This window comes from Telopea speciosissima, chromosome 2 (assembly GCF_018873765.1).
Source record: "Telopea speciosissima isolate NSW1024214 ecotype Mountain lineage chromosome 2, Tspe_v1, whole genome shotgun sequence".
NCBI lineage: Eukaryota > Viridiplantae > Streptophyta > Magnoliopsida > Proteales > Proteaceae > Telopea > Telopea speciosissima.
Window position 1 is genome coordinate 945,289 of NC_057917.1, and position 20,764 is coordinate 966,052.

Sequence of the window (20,764 nt, forward strand, 5' to 3'; positions counted from 1 at the left end):
GAGTTGGGGTTCTAGTGCCAAGTTGATTTAGACTGTGTTTGATATGCATTCTTGAACACTTTCTAGGTCAATTTTGCATTTTCGGATGCTAAAAATAGTTTTTAACGTCGAGAATGCAAAATCGACCTAGGATGCATTCCAAGAATATATACCAAACACAGTACAGCCTTAGTTAGATGATTGCATAGTCTTCTGAGGGATGTTGAGGGTAACAGAACATCTTTTTTAGTCACTAATGTTTTTTTTTGGTAAACAGTCACTAATGTTATATTGTTAATGATTAAATATTTTCTTCCCTGAATATTGTAAAAACAAACTTCCAGTTGTCTGGGAAACCCGTTGTTGGTTTGAATCCTAAAGGGAAAATGCAAATGTGTTACTGTAATACATAAATTACAACCAAATTTGAGGTGTAAGTAACCTAGAGTTCCCCTATCTATCCATGGTTGGAATGGCGTTGTAGTTCCTCACATGGCTCAATGTGGTTGGACCATTTAGAGAAGCTTTTCATTGTGCCATTCTCTAATCAAACTGGATTCTCATTATTGAATAAGGCTTTGTTTGGTAATGCATTATTGGAATAAATTTTGGGTCTACAACGTATTTTAGAAGTGAGAAAATATAGAAAAACTGAATCTCAAAATGGGTTCTAGAACAAGAATATATTCTGATCGAGCATGCATATCAAATATAACCCAAGTTTGTATTAATGCAATACATTACTAACAAGTCACAACTCACAAGTAATGTTGGCATGACGAACGAGTATCCCATTTACCCGCTAAAACCCGCAAGGATGCTTGTCTTTCTTTTTTGTATAATATTGAGGGTGAGATTGTAATTGCTTCTTTTTTTTTTTCTCTCTCTCTCATATGAAATGACCTCTTTACCCTTATTTTATGTTTTCATGTCTATCATTGGTGTGTTCCCCTATGCCGCTTGTTCAAGAATCATCTCCTATAAAAGTAATAGCCCTACAAACTCTGAGCTTCTATATGAGATTAATCCAGTAGGAGACCTTTTATCTTGTAGACAATCATCAAATCAGGGAAAGGCATCTATGGCTATCTATTTATAATTGATTAAAAAGTATAATTACTGAAAGGGAAAATGAACGGTAACCAGTTTAATGGTTAGCTTCCAGTGTTTAGACACAAACCAATGCCTTTGTGCACGAAATGACCATTCAGCTCTCCATGAAATAAAATGTCATATCCAAACTGTTAGTTATATTGGGCCAGAATACCGTGGGGGTATTCTGGATTTTTTTCCTTTATTATTTGTTAGTTTCTTATGTGGTTTAATCCCACATTGCTTATGTAATTATTTTTACTATTTTATTATAGTTATAAATACAATGTGCTTGGGATGAACTAATCATCCAAGCATTAACCTAATTCAAATCACATGGTATCAGAGCAGATTTTGAACTAGGGACACCTATTTTTCTCGATTTTTGTTCTTCTTCTCTCTCTCTCTCGATCTTCTTCTCTTCTAGTTCTCTCCTTCTTCTCCCTTGTTCTTCATTCCCATATAGGGCAGCACTGATGAGGTAATCATGCGATCCAGTTGCTGCCCCCCATTACCTCGTTTATGACTTGTAATTCTGTCTGATAGACTCCAATCAACACTGCTGCGATATTGGTTCTTCAGTTCCTTCTTGGAGATTACTTCTACATCAGATACAAGGGCTCCTCTCCTCTCTTTGAAGACCAGAAGCTGCTGCAGAATTGTTGTTTTATTGGTTCAGAAATTATTCCTCAAGATTGAAGACTTCCTTAAGATCGATTCCTCCATTATCAGGGTTTTTTCAAAATCCTAACATCTATCGATCTTAGGGTTATTGCTGCCCACTGTTGCTGATTTTGTTGCAGGTTTTTTCTTCACTTATAAGGGCTCCTTCGACAGCTGTATCATCTTCTACAGATCTGTTTTTGGTGTGTGAAGACCTTGAGATCGATCTCATCATTACAGGGTTTTGGAACCCTAACTCTATCGATATTGGGCTGCTGCACCTGCTTTTTGGATCTGAATTTTTCTGCAGATGTGTTTCTCGTATTAAAGACTTCTCTACCTCAATCTTTTAGCCACTTTGATATTATTTATTGCAGCCTAGGCTCCTCCATCGATTCCATCACTTTAGGGTTTTGTTCAAAACCCTAAAAACCATAATCGATCAAGGTTCTCTTTGGCTGCTAGTTCTATTTGTTTGGGACTTTACTTGAAGATTGTTTGGCCTTCTCTGCTGCCGGTATGGGTGACTCTATCAACTCTACTGCTACTTCTGTTCATAATGGCAATCACAAGACAGATTATCACAGCTTTCCACCTAACCCCATCAAACTGGATGGCTCAAATTACCTTCTGTGGTCTAGATCAGCCTCCTTTGCCATTGCTAGCCGTGGCCTCACTGACCATATTGATGGCACTATTGTTAAGCCTAGTGATAAAGGCCCTGATCAGACTAAGTGGCTGACCAATAATGGTGTTCTCATGCCCTACCTCATAGGCTCTATAACTTCAGCCTTACAGCATAATTTTCTTCTTCTGGACACTGCCGACCAGATTTGGGCTGCTTGCAAGGAGACCTACGGACAGCTTGGCAATGATGCCCAAGTTTATGAAATTCGAAAGAAGGTCCTTCACACTACTCAGGGAGACCTTTCTGTTTCGGACTACTATGCTTCTCTCCGCAGCCTATGGCAACAGTTGGATCATTACTCTGATTTTCACCCCTCTACAGTTGCTGATATTGCCTCTTATAAGAAACATGTGGACAAGATCAGAGTCTACGATTTTTAGCTGGTTTGAATATGGAGTATGATCTCATTCGTGTTCAAGTGTTGGGCCATATACCTTTTCCCACACTTGAACAATCTTATGCATTGGTTTCTTCTGAGGAGAACCGTAGGGCTGCCATGTTACATCCTCCTATTACTGACAGATCTGCTCTCAAGGCTGCTGCCCCCATTACTCCTACACCTATTGGCACTGCTTCTCTTGGTGATTCTACTACAGGGATTGTTGTTTGTGAGCACTGTCACAAACCATATCACACCAAGGAGAGGTGCTGGAAACTTCATGGAAAACCAGCTGACTTTGAAGCAAAACGGGCTGCTAAGACCAAGACCAAGACAAAGCCCAAGGCCCATCAGACTGAGACTATTACTACAGACCCTACTACTGACCCTGGTCTATCCCAGGATGAGCTACAGGCATTCCGAAGTATGCTGAGGTCTTCTCTCTTGCCTCTACTACATCGCCATCGCCAATTCTTCCGCACATTCGAGTTCACACTTTGTCCGGTCGGAGTATTCCTTTTGGCGGTCATTGTGCTTCTGTAGCCTCCCATCCTTGGATCATAGATTCTGGGGCTACAGATCATATGATCGGTTCCTCTAGTTTGTTTCATCGATACTCTCCTACTTTTGGGAAGGACAAGGTCAAGGTAGCTGATGGTTCTCTTTCATCTATCTCTGGAAAGGGAATCATCAACTGCACCTCCTCCCTTCCCTTAACTTCTGTTTTGCACATTCCTAATTTTACTACTAACCTTCTTTCCATTAGTAGTATTACTCGTGATCTTAATTGCAAAGTTACTTTCTTTCCTTCTCATTATGTGTTTCAGGATCTGGCCTCTGGGAAGATGATTGGATTGGGTAAAGTGCATGGTGGGCTGTACCTGCTTGATGATGGTCACTTCTCTCCACCACCATTATCTTCTCCACTGCACCAGAACTCCATGGTCTCTTCTAAACTCTACCAGTGGCACTCTCGGTTAGGTCACCCTCCTTTAGGAATTTTAGCACATTTATTTCCTAGTTTAGTCACCCTACATACTAAGGATGACTTTTTTTGTGAGGCGTGTGTTCTGGCCGAACAGACACGTTCAAATTATCCTATTTTAAATAAAAGAAGTTCTTCTTGTTTTGAGTTAGTGCATTCTGATGTTTGGGGTCCTACTCGGAAACCCTCTATTTCTGGCCATCGGTGGTTTGTATCTTTCATTGATTGTCATTCTAGGAACACATGGGTTTATCTCTTGCACACAAAAAATCAAGTTTTTTCATGCTTTCAACACTTTCATAACATGGTCCAAACTCAGTTTCAGGCTACTCTCAAAATATTGAGAAGTGATAATGGAACAGAGTATAAAGAATCACAATTTCAAAAATATTTGGCTGACCATGGCATCATTCATCAGACTAGTTGTGTTGATACCCCTACCCAGAATGGTGTAGCAGTAAGGAAAACCCGCCACTTGTTAGAAATGGTCAGAGCCTTAATATTTGTGGGGAATGTCCCATCTCAATATTGGGGGGATGCGGTTATCACGGCAGCCTATCTCATCAATAGGCTACCATCTCGGGTACTTTACTCTCGTAGCCCCTCTGATGTTTTAATTGGTAATTCCTCCTTTATTGTGCCTCCCAAGGTGTTTGGTTGTGTGTGTTATGCTCGAGACACTAAATCTCCTAGCAAACTTGAACCTCGAGGACTCTGTTGTATTTTCTTGGGTTATTCTCCAACCTAGAAAGGATATAAATGTTACCATCCCCCTTCCCGCCGTACCATGGTTAGCATGGATGTTGTTTTCCATGAGTCCCTTTCTTATTATTCTTCGCCACCTCTTCAGGGGGAGAGTGCTGGTGAAGATGTGGCTTTCGAGATTCCTCTACCCGAGGAGCCTCTGGCTGCCCAACCCACTTTACCACCCACGGCTGCTGTCCAGCCCTTTTTGGATGCTTCCCAGCCACCCTTGGATGCTGCCCATCCTACTTTGGAGACCTCCCAACAACCTCTGGCTGTTCCTCCCTCACCTAATGGGAATCCTTTACAGGGGGAGACCATAGAAAATAGTGTTGTTAATATTCCTACTCAGGGGGAGCAGACTCCGGTCCAGAGAACTATTGGTGAATTTCAAGAGAGAATTGACAACTCCAACATGATCACCTATACAAGGAGAAGGTCCACAAGAGGGCAGTTGCATCCCACTATAGCATTAGTACCCATCCAATTGCCGGCTCCAGACACAGATCCTACATCTCCTGGTAATCCTTCCGACCTACCTATTGCACTTCGCAAAGGTACTAGGACTTGCACTTTACATCCCATATCTCATTTTGTTTCGTATAACTCTCTTTCTCCCTCTTTTCATGCATTTGTATCTTCTCTTTCCTCTGTTTCGGTTCCTAGAAATTGGCAGGAAGCATCTACAGATGGAAAGTGGAAGACAGCAATGTTGGAAGAAATGAGAGCACTACACAAAAATAATACGTGGGATCTTGTGGCTCTTCCTCCAGGGAAAAAACCAGTGGGCTGTAGATGGGTCTTCGTAGTTAAACAGAAGGCGGATGGTTCGGTGGACAGGTACAGGGCACGTTTGGTTGCAAAGGGGTTTACTCAGACTTATGGAGTTGACTATCAGGAGACCTTTGCACCAGTGGCAAAGCTCAACACTGTCAGGGTGTTATTATCTTGTGCTGCAAATCTTGGGTGGGGTCTTCAGCAGTTATATGTCAAAAATGCATTTCTCCATGGGGAGCTTGAGGAGGAGGTATATATGGACATTCCACCTGGTTTCTCTGATGACAGGACTAAGGGCAAGGTGTGTAAATTGAAGCGTGCCCTTTATGGCTTGAAGCAGTCACCCAGGGCCTGGTTTGACATATTTCATAAGGCTATGATTTCAGCAGGTTACACGCAGAGCAATGCTGATCACACTTTGTTTATCAGACGACTTGGTGACAAGGTTACTCTTCTCGTAGTCTATGTGGATGATATTGTGATCACTGGTAATGATGATGCTGCAATTAGGGATTTGAAAATTCTTCTTGGCCGTGAGTTTGAGGTCAAAGATCTTGGTTCCCTAAAATATTTTCTAGGGATAGAAGTTGCTCGATCTTCAAAGGGCATCTTTCTTTCTCAAAGAAAATATGTCCTTGATCTATTGAATGAGACAGGGCTACTTGGCTGTCATCCTTCAGATACTCCTATGGAAGCTACTACGAAACTTAGGGAGAAAGAGGGTGAGCCAGTTGATAAGGGTGCCTATCAGCGGTTAGTAGGCAAACTAATCTACCTTTCCCACACACGCCCTGACATTGCAGTTGCTGTGAGTTTGGTGAGTCAGTTCATACACGATCCATATTCCTCTCATATGGATGCGGTCCATCATATTTTGAGGTACTTGAAGTCTGCTCCAAGAAAGGGAATTCTTCTATCTGCCAATGGTCACTTGAAGGTTGAAGCCTATATTGATGCCGATTGGGCTGGTTCTCCTGACAGGAAATCTATCTCTGGCTACTATTCCTTTGTGGGTGGAAACCTTGTCACTTGGCGGAGCAAAAAGCAGAATGTTGTGGCAAGGTCTAGTGCTGAAGCCGAATTTCGCGCAATGGCACAAGGAATTTATGAACTTCTGTGGCTTAGAGGGTTATTGCAGGATATTGGTGTTGCTGTCCATCTTCCAATGATGTTTTATTGTGACAATAAAGCGGCTATTAGTATTGCTCATAACCCTGCCCAGCATGATCGCACGAAACATGTGAAGGTTGACCGACATTTCATCAAGGAGAAGCTTGAAGCTGGCCTCATTTGTGTTCCCTTTGTGAAGTCTTCTGATCAGCTAGCTGATGTGTTCACTAAGGGATTGAGTAGCAAGCTGTTTCATCCTATCTTAGTCAAGTTGGGCATGCATGATATATATGCTCCAACTTGAGGGGGAGTGTTAGTTATATTGGGCCAGAATACCGTGGGGGTATTCTGAACTTTTTTCCTTTATTATTTGTTAGTTTCTTATGTGGTTTAATCCCACATTGCTTATGTAATTATTTTTACTATTTCATTATAGTTATAAATACAATGTGCTTGGGATGAACTAATCATCCAAGCATTAACCTAATTCAAATCTGTTTCTACACAAACCAATGCATATGTGCCTACTTTCATTGGCTACCATGCTAGTGTAGGGGCGACACGACTAATTAACGTTCTCTTATCCTTACTGAAATATTCTTAAGGGAAAAGGAACGCCACTCGATCGTGCATCTAGGCGTGTACTCGCGCGTAGACACAGCTGGGTGCCAAATGACCGGCACACCCCAGCTTTCCATGGGGCCGGGCTGATCATTTTATGCCCGGTTGTGTCTACTTTCATTGGCTACCATGCTAGTGTAGGGGGCTACATGACTAATTAATGTTCTCTTATCCTTACTGAAATATTCTTAAGGGAAAAGGAAGGCCACCTGGTCGGGCATCTAGGTGTGTACTGGCGCTTAGACACAGGTGGGTGCAAAATGACCAGCACACCCCAGCTTTCCATGGAGCCAAGCTGATCATTTTATGCCCGGTTGTGTCTACTTTCATTGGCTACCATGCTAGTGTAGGGGCTACATGACTAGTTAACGTTCTCTTATCCTTACTGAAATATTCTTAAGAGAAAAGGAATGCCACCTAGTCGTGCATCTAGGCGTGTACTCGCGCTTAGACACAGGTGGGTGCGAAATGACAGGCACACCCCAACTTTCCATGGGGCCAGGCTGATCATTTTATGCCCGGCCGTGTCTACTTTCATTGGCTACCATGCTAGTGTAGGGGCTACACGACTAGTTAACGTTCTCTTATCCTTACTGAAATATTCTTAAGGAAAAAGGAATGCCATCTAGTCGTGCATCTAGGCGTGTACTCGCGCTCAGACACAGGTGGGTGCAAAATGACCGGCACACCCCAACTTTCCATGTGGCCGGACTGATCATTTTATGCTTGATTGTGTCTAGGTGCAGGTACACGCCCAGATGCACGATCGGGCCGGCGTTCTTTCTCCCTATTCTTAAATAATTTCTATGCATCCTTTGGTAAGAATTTTTTCTTTCTTTTTCTTTTTCTTTTCATTCAAGTATTTCATAATCATCATTGCTAAAAGTACACCTGAAAGCTTGAATTCCGTAAACATAATATGGACAAAACTATCACTGCCTCAAGACGCATGCTTGTACGTTCTGATTGGCAAAAGGGAATCTTAATCTTATGGTGAGACGTAGATAAACTCTGCGTCACTTGTAAGGTTTTCAATTTCCACACCGAACTCTTACTAAAAAAAACTGAACCGGTTGGACGCATCGAAATCAACAGAAAAACAAAAAGCCAAACTAAACCCTTATATATATATATATATATATTTTAAACTAAACCCTTATGGGTTTGGCTTTGGTTTAGGATTTTATGAAACCGATAAAAAAACAATCAGATTGGTCCGACCAAATGGATTGAAAACTGATTCGAAACCGAAAATAATTTAAAGAAAACATTTTCCCATCATTTTAAGTAAAAGAAATGTTTTCTTTCCGAGAGCATGGCCTACACCAACGCCCCCACAATGCCTCTCTATCTCTCCTCCTTAATCGGTGTAGAGATGTCATTTCATGGAGATATGAGAGAGATAGACACATGGAATATTGATGTAGGCCATACTCTCAAACTAAAAACATCATCCTTTTCTAATTATCTGAAATTGAACCAATAACAATCCAATGATGGACCAATAAAAATCGGTTGAATGAACTTGATAAATGTTTAAATTGAGCAATACCAAAATTAACCAAAATCAAAGTATGGTTTGGCTGAATACCATATCGAAACGCTTCAAACTGACCAAATCAACAGACTCAAGACACTTCATTGTGTTATGGGAAAAGAATGCCCAGTGGCTCCTGCGCTTAGACATATAAGCACGCTACCTCCATGAAAAAATAGAAACCCCACCCAAGATGATGCTTACGCACACGCACACGTGTAGACTCTAGAGGCCCAGCTGCCCAGGCAGCGTTTTTCCGTCCTTATCTTATTTTGATTATGTGGAGGATAAGGGTAATTTGGGAATAGCAGAGAAAACGTGACAAAATATCACAATCTGCGACTACGTTATGACCATGTAATGTAATATGGCTTTTGAAAAGGAAAAGAAAAGCTTGTGGACTGTGAATCTGTGATGTTGGGACCTGGTTAGTGCTTAGGAGCAAAGGTTAAGGGTGTTGGGGGAAGGTTAAATTCTTTGTTTTAAGAAAACGGAGGAAAACAAATAAAACTGAATTTCCTCACATGGACAGTCTGTCATGGTTGTAGATTTGCTAATGAATTAATGGTGGTGGTGTTGTGTCTTCGACCCGAATAGGGCTCCTCACAAGCTCTCTTCCCTTCCCTTCCCTCTACTACTATATATATCTCTCTGCCTCAATCCCTTTTTTTTTTTTGTCTCATTTGCCTGAGATCGAGCTTCCCTCGTCGGTTTTAATGGCGTCGCTACTTGAATCTGGCTGGCGGGTACTGTTTCTACTCTATTTATCGATTACACTTTTACCTGGCTTAGTAGTTTTACTTTTATCAGTGTTCGATTGTTCCATTTTCGAGTGTTTCCATATTTGTTAATACGAGTTCTGATTCGAGTTTTGGATATCTTGGAGATTTATGTTTGGGAATCTTTCAAGAAGAATAGGTTTTTATCGGGATGCCGTAGATATGTTTTATGATAGGATTTGATTATTTCTTCAATGATGAATTGATGATGTTTATCCGAGTATTCGATGATTAGTTGAATTTGACCGATTTATTCCTGATTTAAATGTTCTTCCACATTCCTTTTCTTTTAATAATTTTCTGTTTTAATGGAAGAGGAGTTGATAAATGGAATCTCGAAGACAATCTATAATCGACAGAGGTTGCCTTGATTATCTTTCACCTTCAACTAGTAGACGCATGAAAATAACGCCTGGACTTTGAGATTTCCCCTCTTTTTATTCACATTTAGGTTAATCTGCATGTTGTGATAATTATTTACATTATCGGCTTCTATTTTTTTTTACAAAAATTTCTGCATTTCTTTTCTTGTCCCCGATTCTATTTTCTTCTAGTTCTTGGAGTATGATGTTTTTACTTGCTGAATATTTGCAAGTAGTTCCCTCCTTGATTTTGTTTGATTCAATTTAGGGAATTCATATAAATCCTTTATTGGGTGGGGTAACGCATGATGATAATCTCCTTTTGATTTTTTTTTTTTAAAGAAATTCTTTTGAACTTTTAGAGCTGATATTTATCTTTTCAAAATCATCTTCTATGTGAAAGGTGTTTTCTGTATGCGGATATGCACTCTGCAGTGATGATTGAGTTTGGTATAGGTTTCATTTGTTCTACTTACAGTTTTGAATAATCCCATTTGTCATGTAATATATTTCTCATTTGATTTTAAGACTTCTTGTTTTATGTGATACAGTACCTCATCACTCATTTCAGTGATTTTCAACTGGCTTCTCTGGGAAGTTTCTTTCTTCATGAAGGCGTCTTTTTCTTGTCGGGACTTCCTTTCATATTTCTTGAAAGAGCAGGATATCTGAGCAAGTACAAGATTCAGGTACTTTCTCTTTTCCCAAATTTCTAAATAAGGTCCACCCTCAGTAAATAATGATTTCAAATGAAAAAAATGATAGCTTGGCTGGTTCTGTTTGAGGGAGTTCCTGAAATCCTTCAAATTCGTGACATGCGGTAGTGTGACCCAACAGTCATGTGGTTGGAAACGAATTTGGATATTAATGCCATACTTGGCTGTATTAGGTGTTTACCCCCTATTGGCAAGTGTTTTGTGTTGCTCCTTCCACGAATAGAATAGGAGGATATTGAGAGGATGCCTCAAAGAGAATTGGTGACTCTTGGAACATTCACTTGTTGGATGTTCCTCTTGTTTCTTCAAGTACTTGGTTGTTGTCTTTATAGTTAATGTAGTTGTTTACAGACTAGGCACATGTATCACAAGCTTTATAGTGTCATTTTCTGGATGAAATTCTTTATCATAATTTTAACATCTGTACTGTTATGTGATAAAAGAGCCTGTTGCTCATGGAAGGTTGTTTGATGTTGACCTGACAGTGCTTTGATCTTTTTTCAATGTTATACTTCTTCCTTTATGCAACACGAGCTAATGCAAACATTTCTTTAATTCAGAAAATGGATTCTGTCTTCTACATTCCGACTAATTTAGTGACCATTCTATGATTTTTTCTCCAGCTATAGTGATATTGTTTAGATCAGGATTAAGAAGTGACTTGGGTTATATAGAAATTGAGTACCTCATTTAATCCATTACCTTGGCCATATCCAGCGTATTCATCAAGAGGTTCATTCCTTGCTCTCTATTCAACAAAATCGTATTCATCAAGAAGTTCATTCCTTGCTCTCTATTCAACAAAATTGGTGTTTTTAATGGTTTTGTAATTTGAGTCTAGAGGATGTCTTCTTTTTTCTTTTTCAACTTTAGTCTCCCTTGCCTATTTCCTCTTTTCTCTTTCTCTTTAGGAGTTTTCTAAAATCAAGGGAGATCAAGGTTTTGTTACTCTGTTGCAAATTCATCTTCAAATGTCTCAAGGTAGTTAGCAATAATAGAACCATAAAAAACAGAAGGTTTAATTAAACCATTCGTAAGCCACAGTTGATTGTACTGTTCTTTGTGCCTTCACTATCTCTGGTCTCTCCTTTAAGATCAGAATGTCCAACTGTCCAATGACATCCTTTATATTTTCATTCTTCCTTTGTGTAACATTGACAACTCATTTCTTTATATTACTTGTGTTACTGTTTAGATTATGGGAGGGTTTTTATTTCACACTATTCTAGTTGAACATTAATCTGGTCAAATATGGGCATACTGTGTGCTGAATAATTGAATCAGATACAGAGAAATGAAGATCCAGTCTGTTGACAGCCTTTAATTATTTCATCGGGTTTTCTGATTTGTTTTATAACTTGATGCTTTCCTACTGTTGGATCGAGTGGCAACCCAAGAGGGGGGGTGATTTGGGTATTATGAAATTCTTGACCAATTAAAAACTTCTCCAATTGATACATTGAGTTCAAACAACTTAATAGAAGCATTACACAAGTTTGAACTTAACACCTATTCATTCAATGGAAGGGAATAAACATAAAATGAGGCACACACACATTTATAGTGGTTCGGCAACCTTGCCTACATCCACTCCAAGAAGTTTCTCACTCCTTGCATTTCCACTAACTTTCAATTGCTTTTCCATGTAGCAATGAAACCCTTACAAGATAGTTTTATATGGCTCATTACGCAACCACTAATTGTTTTACGGGATCACAACTAATCTAATGGTTGTTCGGGTTCACTGTCAAACCCACTGTTTCTCGCCGATTCACACCAAACGTGAGTATCTCAAGGATCACACTTATCCTTAAGAAACTTCCATTAAAGGAAGTGTTGTGTTTCTCAACTCAATCATACAATGTCTCTGGAAAGGATATGCAAATGTAAGCCCAATTCAAAATCCTTCTATGTAGGGTGATTTACAAATTAAGTTGAAACATAAAACCTCTCAAAGGTAGATATTCAAATACAAGTTCATTATGAATCTTTAACATCTTGAAGGCTAATCTTCCATTTGAAGCTCATGTGGCTTGGTTCTTCTCTTCAAGCTCCCTTGAATGACTTCTCCACTTATGGCTTATGGGTGTACTTGAGATCCTCCAAGCTTGATCCTCATTGTCTTTCACAAACCCCAAAGGGTGTTCCATTAAGTGCCCAAAGATTTCTTAAAATTCCCTTAGGCTTCCCCTATTTATAGGAGAAGAATAAACCAAAAACTGTGCCCAAATGAGGCTCCCAACAATCATAAAACAATTAAAATTATAGCCGTTTTATGGCCGTTGCTATAGTAACCGGACTGTACGCAGCCTAGTTGCCAGGCTACTTCTTGGTGTTTTGTACATAACTTACTCTGTAAATCTCAGATTGATCTAATTCTTTTTTCAACTGAAAATAGACTCCAAGAGCTACAACATTCATGTTTTGGTCAAAGTCCAATTCCAACTGCATGACTACTTAAAATCACCTTGAAGTTTCGGGAAGTGTAGAAACAGGGTCCAGTGCATATTTGCCCAAACTGGTTGGACGGTTGCATAAACTTGCGAGCCTATACAAGTGAGTGACTGGCTGTTGCTGCCATATGGTTGTTTTCTGACCATTGGCTGACAACTGGTCGATTGTCGGAAGGCCGGTGCTCAGGCCTGTGGACGACCTGAGAGGTGATTGCTAAGACCGCCTAAGCAAGCAAGCACCCTCTCGGGTCATTCTGATTGGTTGTCGCCGATTGGCCGGTTACTCAGTCCGGCAGACCCTGAGGGTCACGGGACACACTAACCGGTTGGGAACCGGTCGACCAGTTGCATTGACCCGTAGACCCTGTGCAAAGATGGGATTTCTGACTCAAGGGCATTTAACCAATATAAAGTATTTCTTTTTAGTCAAAAACCTCCTAATCAAGTTAAAGTCTTTCCCGAGGCACAATATCAAAATGTCTAGGTTAAGATATATCAATTAGTCTTGGGTTAGATCCTTTTGGTTTAGTCACTTCACTATGCATGCTTAGGATTACAAGATGATATACAAGATACAAATAATCATAAGGCGAAGAGACGTATCCATTTAATGAAGACTTCTTCTTGAAGCTCTTGACCCATTGTAATGCTTCGGACAATATCCCACTTGGACTTTCTGATGGAAACTTAATTATTCCGTTTGGCTTCTCAATCATCATACCAATGCACACAAACTATCCTGCACACTTTGAGACTTAAAAGAGAGATAGATATAGCAATAAGAATAATCTTTTTCACTTATACATAAGTAAGGCACCACAAAAAACAAACATAGACATGCAATGTCTCAACACCTACATCTTCTAAAACTAATAAAATCTAATTGGACATGTAGATGAACTGCAGTATGTAGGAGACTTCGTCTATTGATCTCATGAGTACCCCACCGATTAAACTTAGAACAGATAAAACAAAAAATTTCACACACTGGACGATACTCTATATGTACTTTATTTTCCATTATTTACACATCTGAACTTTTTGGTAATGTCCTATTAGCATGTTTCTTCATGACGGCCTAAATATCTGCCAAATGGTAGTTCTTGGGCTTAAATATTGTGGATGTGTTGTCCATGTTATCATAATAGCTGTCTTTTATGTTCAGCCCTTCACAATTTTCCCACATGGAGAGATCAATCTCCGAATATCAATTGAAAATTCAATTTGACGCAACTTGGCCCGAATGCTAAGAATCCAAAGGTGAAAGTACACATATGAAACTTGACACATAGCGAAACCCAAGTTGGGGCCTTCCCATCTGGCTGTTGATTTTGTCAGGGGAGTCCTTCAAATGAAAAGGGAGAACCCTTATGGAAGGGCTACTGTAGTGAAGCTGTGTAAAAAGCATTCTCCCTGTAACATTCATTTAGATTTCCTACCTTTTGATCTGAACTTACGTATGGAATATAATAAATAATGAGAGAACAAATTTGTTGTGATCCCAGTTACCTTTTCACAAGTATTTTTTGAATTCAATGAACAATTAAATATTTGCTGTCTGTACTTTCCCTGAATGACAACAACTTTGATTGTATGGCAACTTTTTTGTTCCAAATTAGTATATTTTTTTTTGTGTTTCTATTAATTTGGAATACTTTTGTACCAACAAATGTTGTATGGTAAAACTGGAAAAAGAACAGAAACATGTATGGAATGCATATTAACAGAAGCATATCTTCTGTTCTATGCTGGTGCTGGTGGCGGTGGAGAGTCTAGAGTCTAGAGTCGAGAGTCGTATAAGTTGGGTCTTTTTTGTTGCCCAATTTTGTTTCTATTTTTTAAAAACCACTTTCATCTGTTTCTCAAATGAGCAAGAAGTATGGTTTTTTTATCCAGTTCATTCCCAAAAGTAAAAAACCAGATCAGGCGTCACATACATGTTCTGTTCTAAATGTATTCCAAAAAAGTACAAAAACACCAGAAGTATTTTTGTTTTTTTAATGTTGCCATACACACCCTTTGATGCAATGGTTAAGTTGCACTGGCGGTTCGAAACTTGGAAACGGCCTCTCCTGCAAAGCAAGGGGTAAGCTGTGTATATTTGCCCCTCCCAGACCCTGCAGTAGCAGGAGCCTTGTGCACTGGGTTGCTCTTTTTTTTTTTCCGTATAATACACAAACAACCTGATCTGTGGTAATAATGTAATATCTCTGCTGCTCTCAATAATATATGTCAGTTTCCAAGGTTCCTCTTATTTCATGAGCATAATGAGGGAAAAATGATTTTTGTTTTACCGTATGAATATGGAATCACTTTCATGTATGACTAAAAGTTGACCCCATTTGAGTAGAACCACTCTAGGAGATCTCATGTAACCAAATGCCATGGTTGTAAAGATATCAAAGCTTTATTGATGCTTTAATCTCTGATTTCATCCAATGTAAGTGAGGGGGATAATTCAAGGAAGCGCTAATGGGAAATGTAATGTGCTGTGCCTGGCCATAACCAGTACAAATAATAGTGATACTCAAATTTATTAGGAAAACTATGTTGTTAAAGCTGGATCGCACAAGATGGCCAAATATGGGATCGAAGAAAAATAACAAGCAAGACAATCGCAAACACACAAGATTTACGTGGTTCGGTTTCACGAGAAACCTACGTCCACGGGAAGAGCAGCGGCGAACTTTTCACTAAACAAAATGAAGATACAAGTTTTCGTCTAACCCTAGGATGAGAAAAAATTGCCTTATATATACGGCTACAAAAACCCTCCGCGTCACGAACTAAATCTCAACCTTTTCTCCCTTCGGGTCGCGCTACAAAATATGTTGGGTCGGGTCAGATCCACATCACACTTGGATCCTTAGAATACAAGACATACTCAACATATGTCTATGCAATTGTAAATATAGATGCTTTGGTGTCCAGGTCCCCCCTCCAACGCCTTGGGTCGCCTAGACGCTGTGACAACTATGATTGCAATAGTGCTTGAGTGTTTTGATTTACATATTGAAATGCAAATTATAGACTTTGATAGGACTTAAGATTCTAGTCATAAATTTTGTAGTATCTTCGTGCAAGGATTCAGATACATTAGGTTAAGATTGGATTGCATTGTAAGATTAAATCATGAATATTAGGATTTTAATCATGGTAGTTCCGCACTTTGCGATTATTCTTTATGTCATATATTAGCATTCATTTTCATTTTGTCATGTTTGCATCTTGCTTGACCCATATTTATGGTCTGATTAGTAATTTTTGGTTATCTGCAGTCCAAAAATAACACCCCAGCTGCTCAGGAGAAATGTATTACGCGCTTATTGTTGTATCATATCGGAGTGAACTTGCCGCTTATGATATTGTCCTATCCTGCCTTCAGATTTATGGGCATGCGAAGTACTCTACCATTGCCGTCCTGGTATTTTCAGGTTCTTTAGATGCTAAATCTTGTAATATCAAAGAATTTGGCTCGAATTTATGCTTTTATTGTTTCTGAATGAGCTGTATCAATTCCTTTTTGGTGTTGACAAAATCTGCAGTTTTCCATTTATTTTATTTTGCAATGTCCCGCTTGAAGTTATTTTAGAAATTTATATTTTTTCAGGAAGGTAGTTTTGCTGCAAATACTATTCTATTTCATTCTCGAGGATTTTGTGTTCTACTGGGGCCACAGGATTCTGCATACAAAATGGTTGTACCAGCATGTCCACAGCGTCCATCATGAGTGTGTACCACAGCTTTTACTTATAATAAATTGATTAATGATTAACGAAAGCTTCATTTCAGTTCTTTCTTTGGTGCCCTCATTGGTTAACTTTTTTAATGGACAGATATGCTACTTCATTTGGACTGAATTCCGAATATGCTCACCCTGTCGAGATATTGTTCCTTGGCTTCGCTACCATTGTGGGTCCTGCTATAACTGGTCCTCATCTGTTTACTCTATGGTTCTGGATGGTATTAAGAGTCTTGGAGACAGTTGAGGCACATTGTGGATACCATTTTCCATGGAGCCTCTCGAATTTGTTTCCTTTTTATGGGGGGTGAGTTCATGTCTTTTTGTCTTGTTGGTAGGTGTGAGGGTTCTAGTTGTTTCTCTATTTTATCTTGCTCTGCCTGACATGTTTTTCTTCTGATTTCACAGTGCTGATTTTCATGACTATCATCATCGTTTACTTTATACAAAGTCCGGAAACTACTCGTCGACATTTGTTTACATGGACTGGTAAGTTATTTTGGCCTTTTTTATATTATCATTTGAGTTTACATGGACTCGTCGACATTTGTTTGAGTATGATGTATGACTTCGAATATAGCTGATTGGAGAGCAAGGATCCATGTAGCCCACCCACCCCATTTAGTTGAGACAAGGCTATGTTGTCATTTGTACCAGTCAAGTTTTTTAAAATTAGGAATCTTATCTCAATTCATGAAATGATTTTCAGTATAATATTCGTGAGAATTCCTTTGTCATGCAAGTGGAAATAAACTTAATTGTTTCTAATATATCATGTTTTCTGGTAATTCATATATTTTCTGTTTACTTGCAATCTGTGCACTAAATAATCGTTTTGCCTTTAATTTTGAAACTTGCTTAATCGCTGATTACTGAGTTTAAATTTTGTGTCTTGTTTATCAGCAGTGTTAAACTTTGCTGTGAACTACCTGAAGAACGAGAAAATTAAATTGTTTAGGATCTTCCTATTTAGGATCTTCCTCTCCCCCCTCCCCTTCTTTCCTAATCAACAACAGTGATTTTCAATGGGAAGAAAAGGAGTAGGGGTGTATAAGAGTGCAATATAGCCCCTCCTCAACTTAAGTCAGGGAAATCAAGGAGGTCTGTCTAATGCAAGAAGATACAAGAGGAGTGGAATCCTGTAGTCTAGATTAAAGCACAGTAATGACTCAATGTATGCACCTGGTCTAGAAACGCCTTTCTTAGCTACTCATCTCATAGGGAATCTAGTTGTCCTTGGCCTTCATTGGAATGGCATGTTCTTCATGCCATAGTAGGCATTGTGATCTTTGTCTTGGTATCCATGTAGCCGACCCCATTTAGTTGGGATAAGGCTATGTTGTTGTTTGCTGTCTTGGGGTGGTGCCATGACAACTACTTTCATCATTTGCTTGTTATTCCTTCCTTCTCAGGGTTGGAGAGGGGAAGAAGTTAAGAATGATTTATATGAGAGCATATGTGATTATGTGATGCTCTTGGATCCAGCATGCTTAGGTCAATCTACTTTCATGTCATATATTTGTCAATAATTCTTTGATTTGGTATACTTAACTGCTGGATATCACATATTGATAAGAGCTTGGAAATTCAGATCGACTGACGTAAGTTAAACTTTTGGCCTGGATAAGGAGAAAAAAGCAAAGGCCAAGGATGTTGGGTTTGGTCTTACCACCCGACCCCAACCCTTCTACGGAAATTTGGCCTACCCAATGGAAGGGACAGCTGAGTTATCCAAAAGACAATTTGACTTCTTAAGGAGACAAATACAATGGGGAGAAATTCTTCAAGCTTTCTTGAGAAAGTGAGAGTATGGCCTTTTGTAGTTGCTGTTACTCTTATCAAGCAACAAAATCCTTACTTGTGCAACAAGTAACCGATAAATCAGGTGAAGAAAGATACATTTTTGGAGGGATCTTGTTGGTAGCTTTCAAAAGATCTCTTACAATGGATTGCTGGGATGGGCTTTTATTGTTTTGTTTGTGGCAGGTTCCTTTGGAGTTTCATCGGCCCTGGGCTTGCTTGCCACTTTAGGGCTTAGTGTTGATGATCCATGTTGTATGATCTATGGTTAAACACACATATGTTCAATGCTGTACTGCTATGAGACCATCATTTGAAGCCCAACTTGAAATGGCTGTGTTGACCTCTTTGACCAATCAGCAGTTGGCTATTCCATTTGTATCTCCCGCTTTATACCAGAAGACGCCGATTAAACTTAGAATTCCATTGACCTGACCCGTCCAGGTTGGGTGATTCAAGCTATCTGAGCTGCCTGGGTTGACCTGCTGAAGAAGTTCATTTATGATTTTTTCTATTCATGTGAAAGATCTGTTGAAAATTTATTCATGAGGTCATGGCATTATAGTTCCATCCGGATGAGTTAAGCTGTGACACGGCCCATATTATGGGCTACTAAATTGGTTGGCTTGAAAACACTGGTATAGTTGTAGTGTTGTACGGACCATAGATCCAGTTTCCTGCTGGGGCACAAATGCAGCTAGGATTCAGCTTTGGTTAATTCTTTTTGTATGCTCAATGACAGGTCATCAAAGCATAAATTTGATTACTGAATGTACGGTCTTTACAATTAGGAGACAGATGCAAAATGCGTAGTAATTTACATTGTGCCTTCAGAGCTTTGCAAGAAAATTATGTCATTCTGTTTCCTTTCTGCTGATGTTTGAATATTCTGAAAGAATCATTAGGGTTTACTTGATAAACTTAGAGAAATGTGGTGGGTGGGTGGATCTAGCACATAATCCTATTCTATTGCAAGATCCAGTTTAGACATTTTTGTTCACTTTTTCATATCTAGAATCTGATACTGTGGATTCCTATATGTTTTTTCCCTTCTCTATGGGGACAAATAAATTGGAAGAGAAATTGCCTGTGATTATACATATTTTAGCATATGCTTATAGATGATAATATACCCTTTTCTGCCTATTTCAGCATATACCTATAAAGAATTGGATTCACTATGTATTCGATTACTTGAGTTTTGTTCTATCAACATCATTCTTTTGTTACTGACCAACGCCCTGCAATTTCATTTGGTTCATGTTGGTGATGAAGAAACATAAGAATATGGTTAGAATCAGGACATGCTTCTCCTATTGGACTCTGATGCTGACTGTAGACCCCTTACAGCATACTATAGTTCAGCAAGTTTATTATGTGCTGATTCGTACTTTGTTGCTCTTGTGTTATGCCTTTCCAGGATATTTGGTACAGACAAGGGTTACCGAAAATTGAAGGCAATCAAGAATAGTGAAACTGAAGCTGGAAACAAGCAAATGTAGCAAAGAGGTTTTTGACTGGTTTGATGTCAGAGAATAGGTTTCTACTATGTTTAAGGGCATCTTTAATGTCTTTCCTTTGCCAATCGTGCCTGGTATTTGCTTTTATAATTGGTAGAAGGCAGGTTGTAATTTTTAGGTGTGCGACAATGTGGAATTCCTTCAGAAGGCTTTGTTGTCGACATGTTCTGCTCACTCCTGCTCATGGCCATGAATGGAATGGAAGCCTTTTCTGCTCTTTCATTAGCCTTTCTGAGTTCCTCTTACAAATCATCTGAAATGTGAGACCTATTTTTTTTGACGATGGTGATTGAAACAAAGTTCATCTGGACATACGATGAACTGAAATATGTAGAAATTTGTGGAAGTCTTTGATGGAAATAAATTTTAAGTTGGTTAGGATTTGTGTGGCCAGTCGCATTAATGGAGCTAAAGAAGGCAAGTGGATAGGAAAGAGAAGGAAGACTTAATATGACAAAAGAGTAATGACGAGTTTATGTATCTTTCTTTATTTTCTTGTCGAAATCTAAAAATGAAACCTTTGCTATTATAAATCCCAATGATTCTATGACTAAATATATATTATTGGGAAGCAGTTTTCTATACGGGAGTGTGGTTTATGCTAGCACTCCTATGTGTCTATCTCTCTCCTTAAAACAAGGGGGCAGAGGTGTCTTTTCACATGGAGAGGAGAGAGATGGATTCATGGGAGTGCCGACGTAGGCCACATTCCTGGACAGAGAACTTTTTTCCTATATTATTTTATTTTTTTATTTGATGAAAATTTCATATTTAATTATTGGAGTGATTGAATGACACATTTTTCACTAAATATATA

The 20,764-nt window shown here is 39.1% G+C and overlaps 1 protein-coding gene across 1 annotated transcript; it reads left to right on the forward strand.

Moving 5' to 3' along the window:
* Positions 1 to 1,469: 1,469 nt before the first annotated feature.
* Positions 1,470 to 20,172, forward strand: LOC122651833 (methylsterol monooxygenase 2-2-like). Its single transcript, XM_043845383.1, has 8 exons — positions 1,470 to 1,480; positions 9,222 to 9,321; positions 10,268 to 10,405; positions 16,164 to 16,309; positions 16,496 to 16,615; positions 16,722 to 16,934; positions 17,036 to 17,116; positions 19,848 to 20,172. Exons 2-8 carry the CDS (start codon positions 9,292 to 9,294, stop codon positions 19,927 to 19,929), a joined length of 810 nt encoding a protein of 269 aa, XP_043701318.1. The 5' UTR covers positions 1,470 to 1,480; positions 9,222 to 9,291; the 3' UTR covers positions 19,930 to 20,172.
* Positions 20,173 to 20,764: the final 592 nt, after the last annotated feature.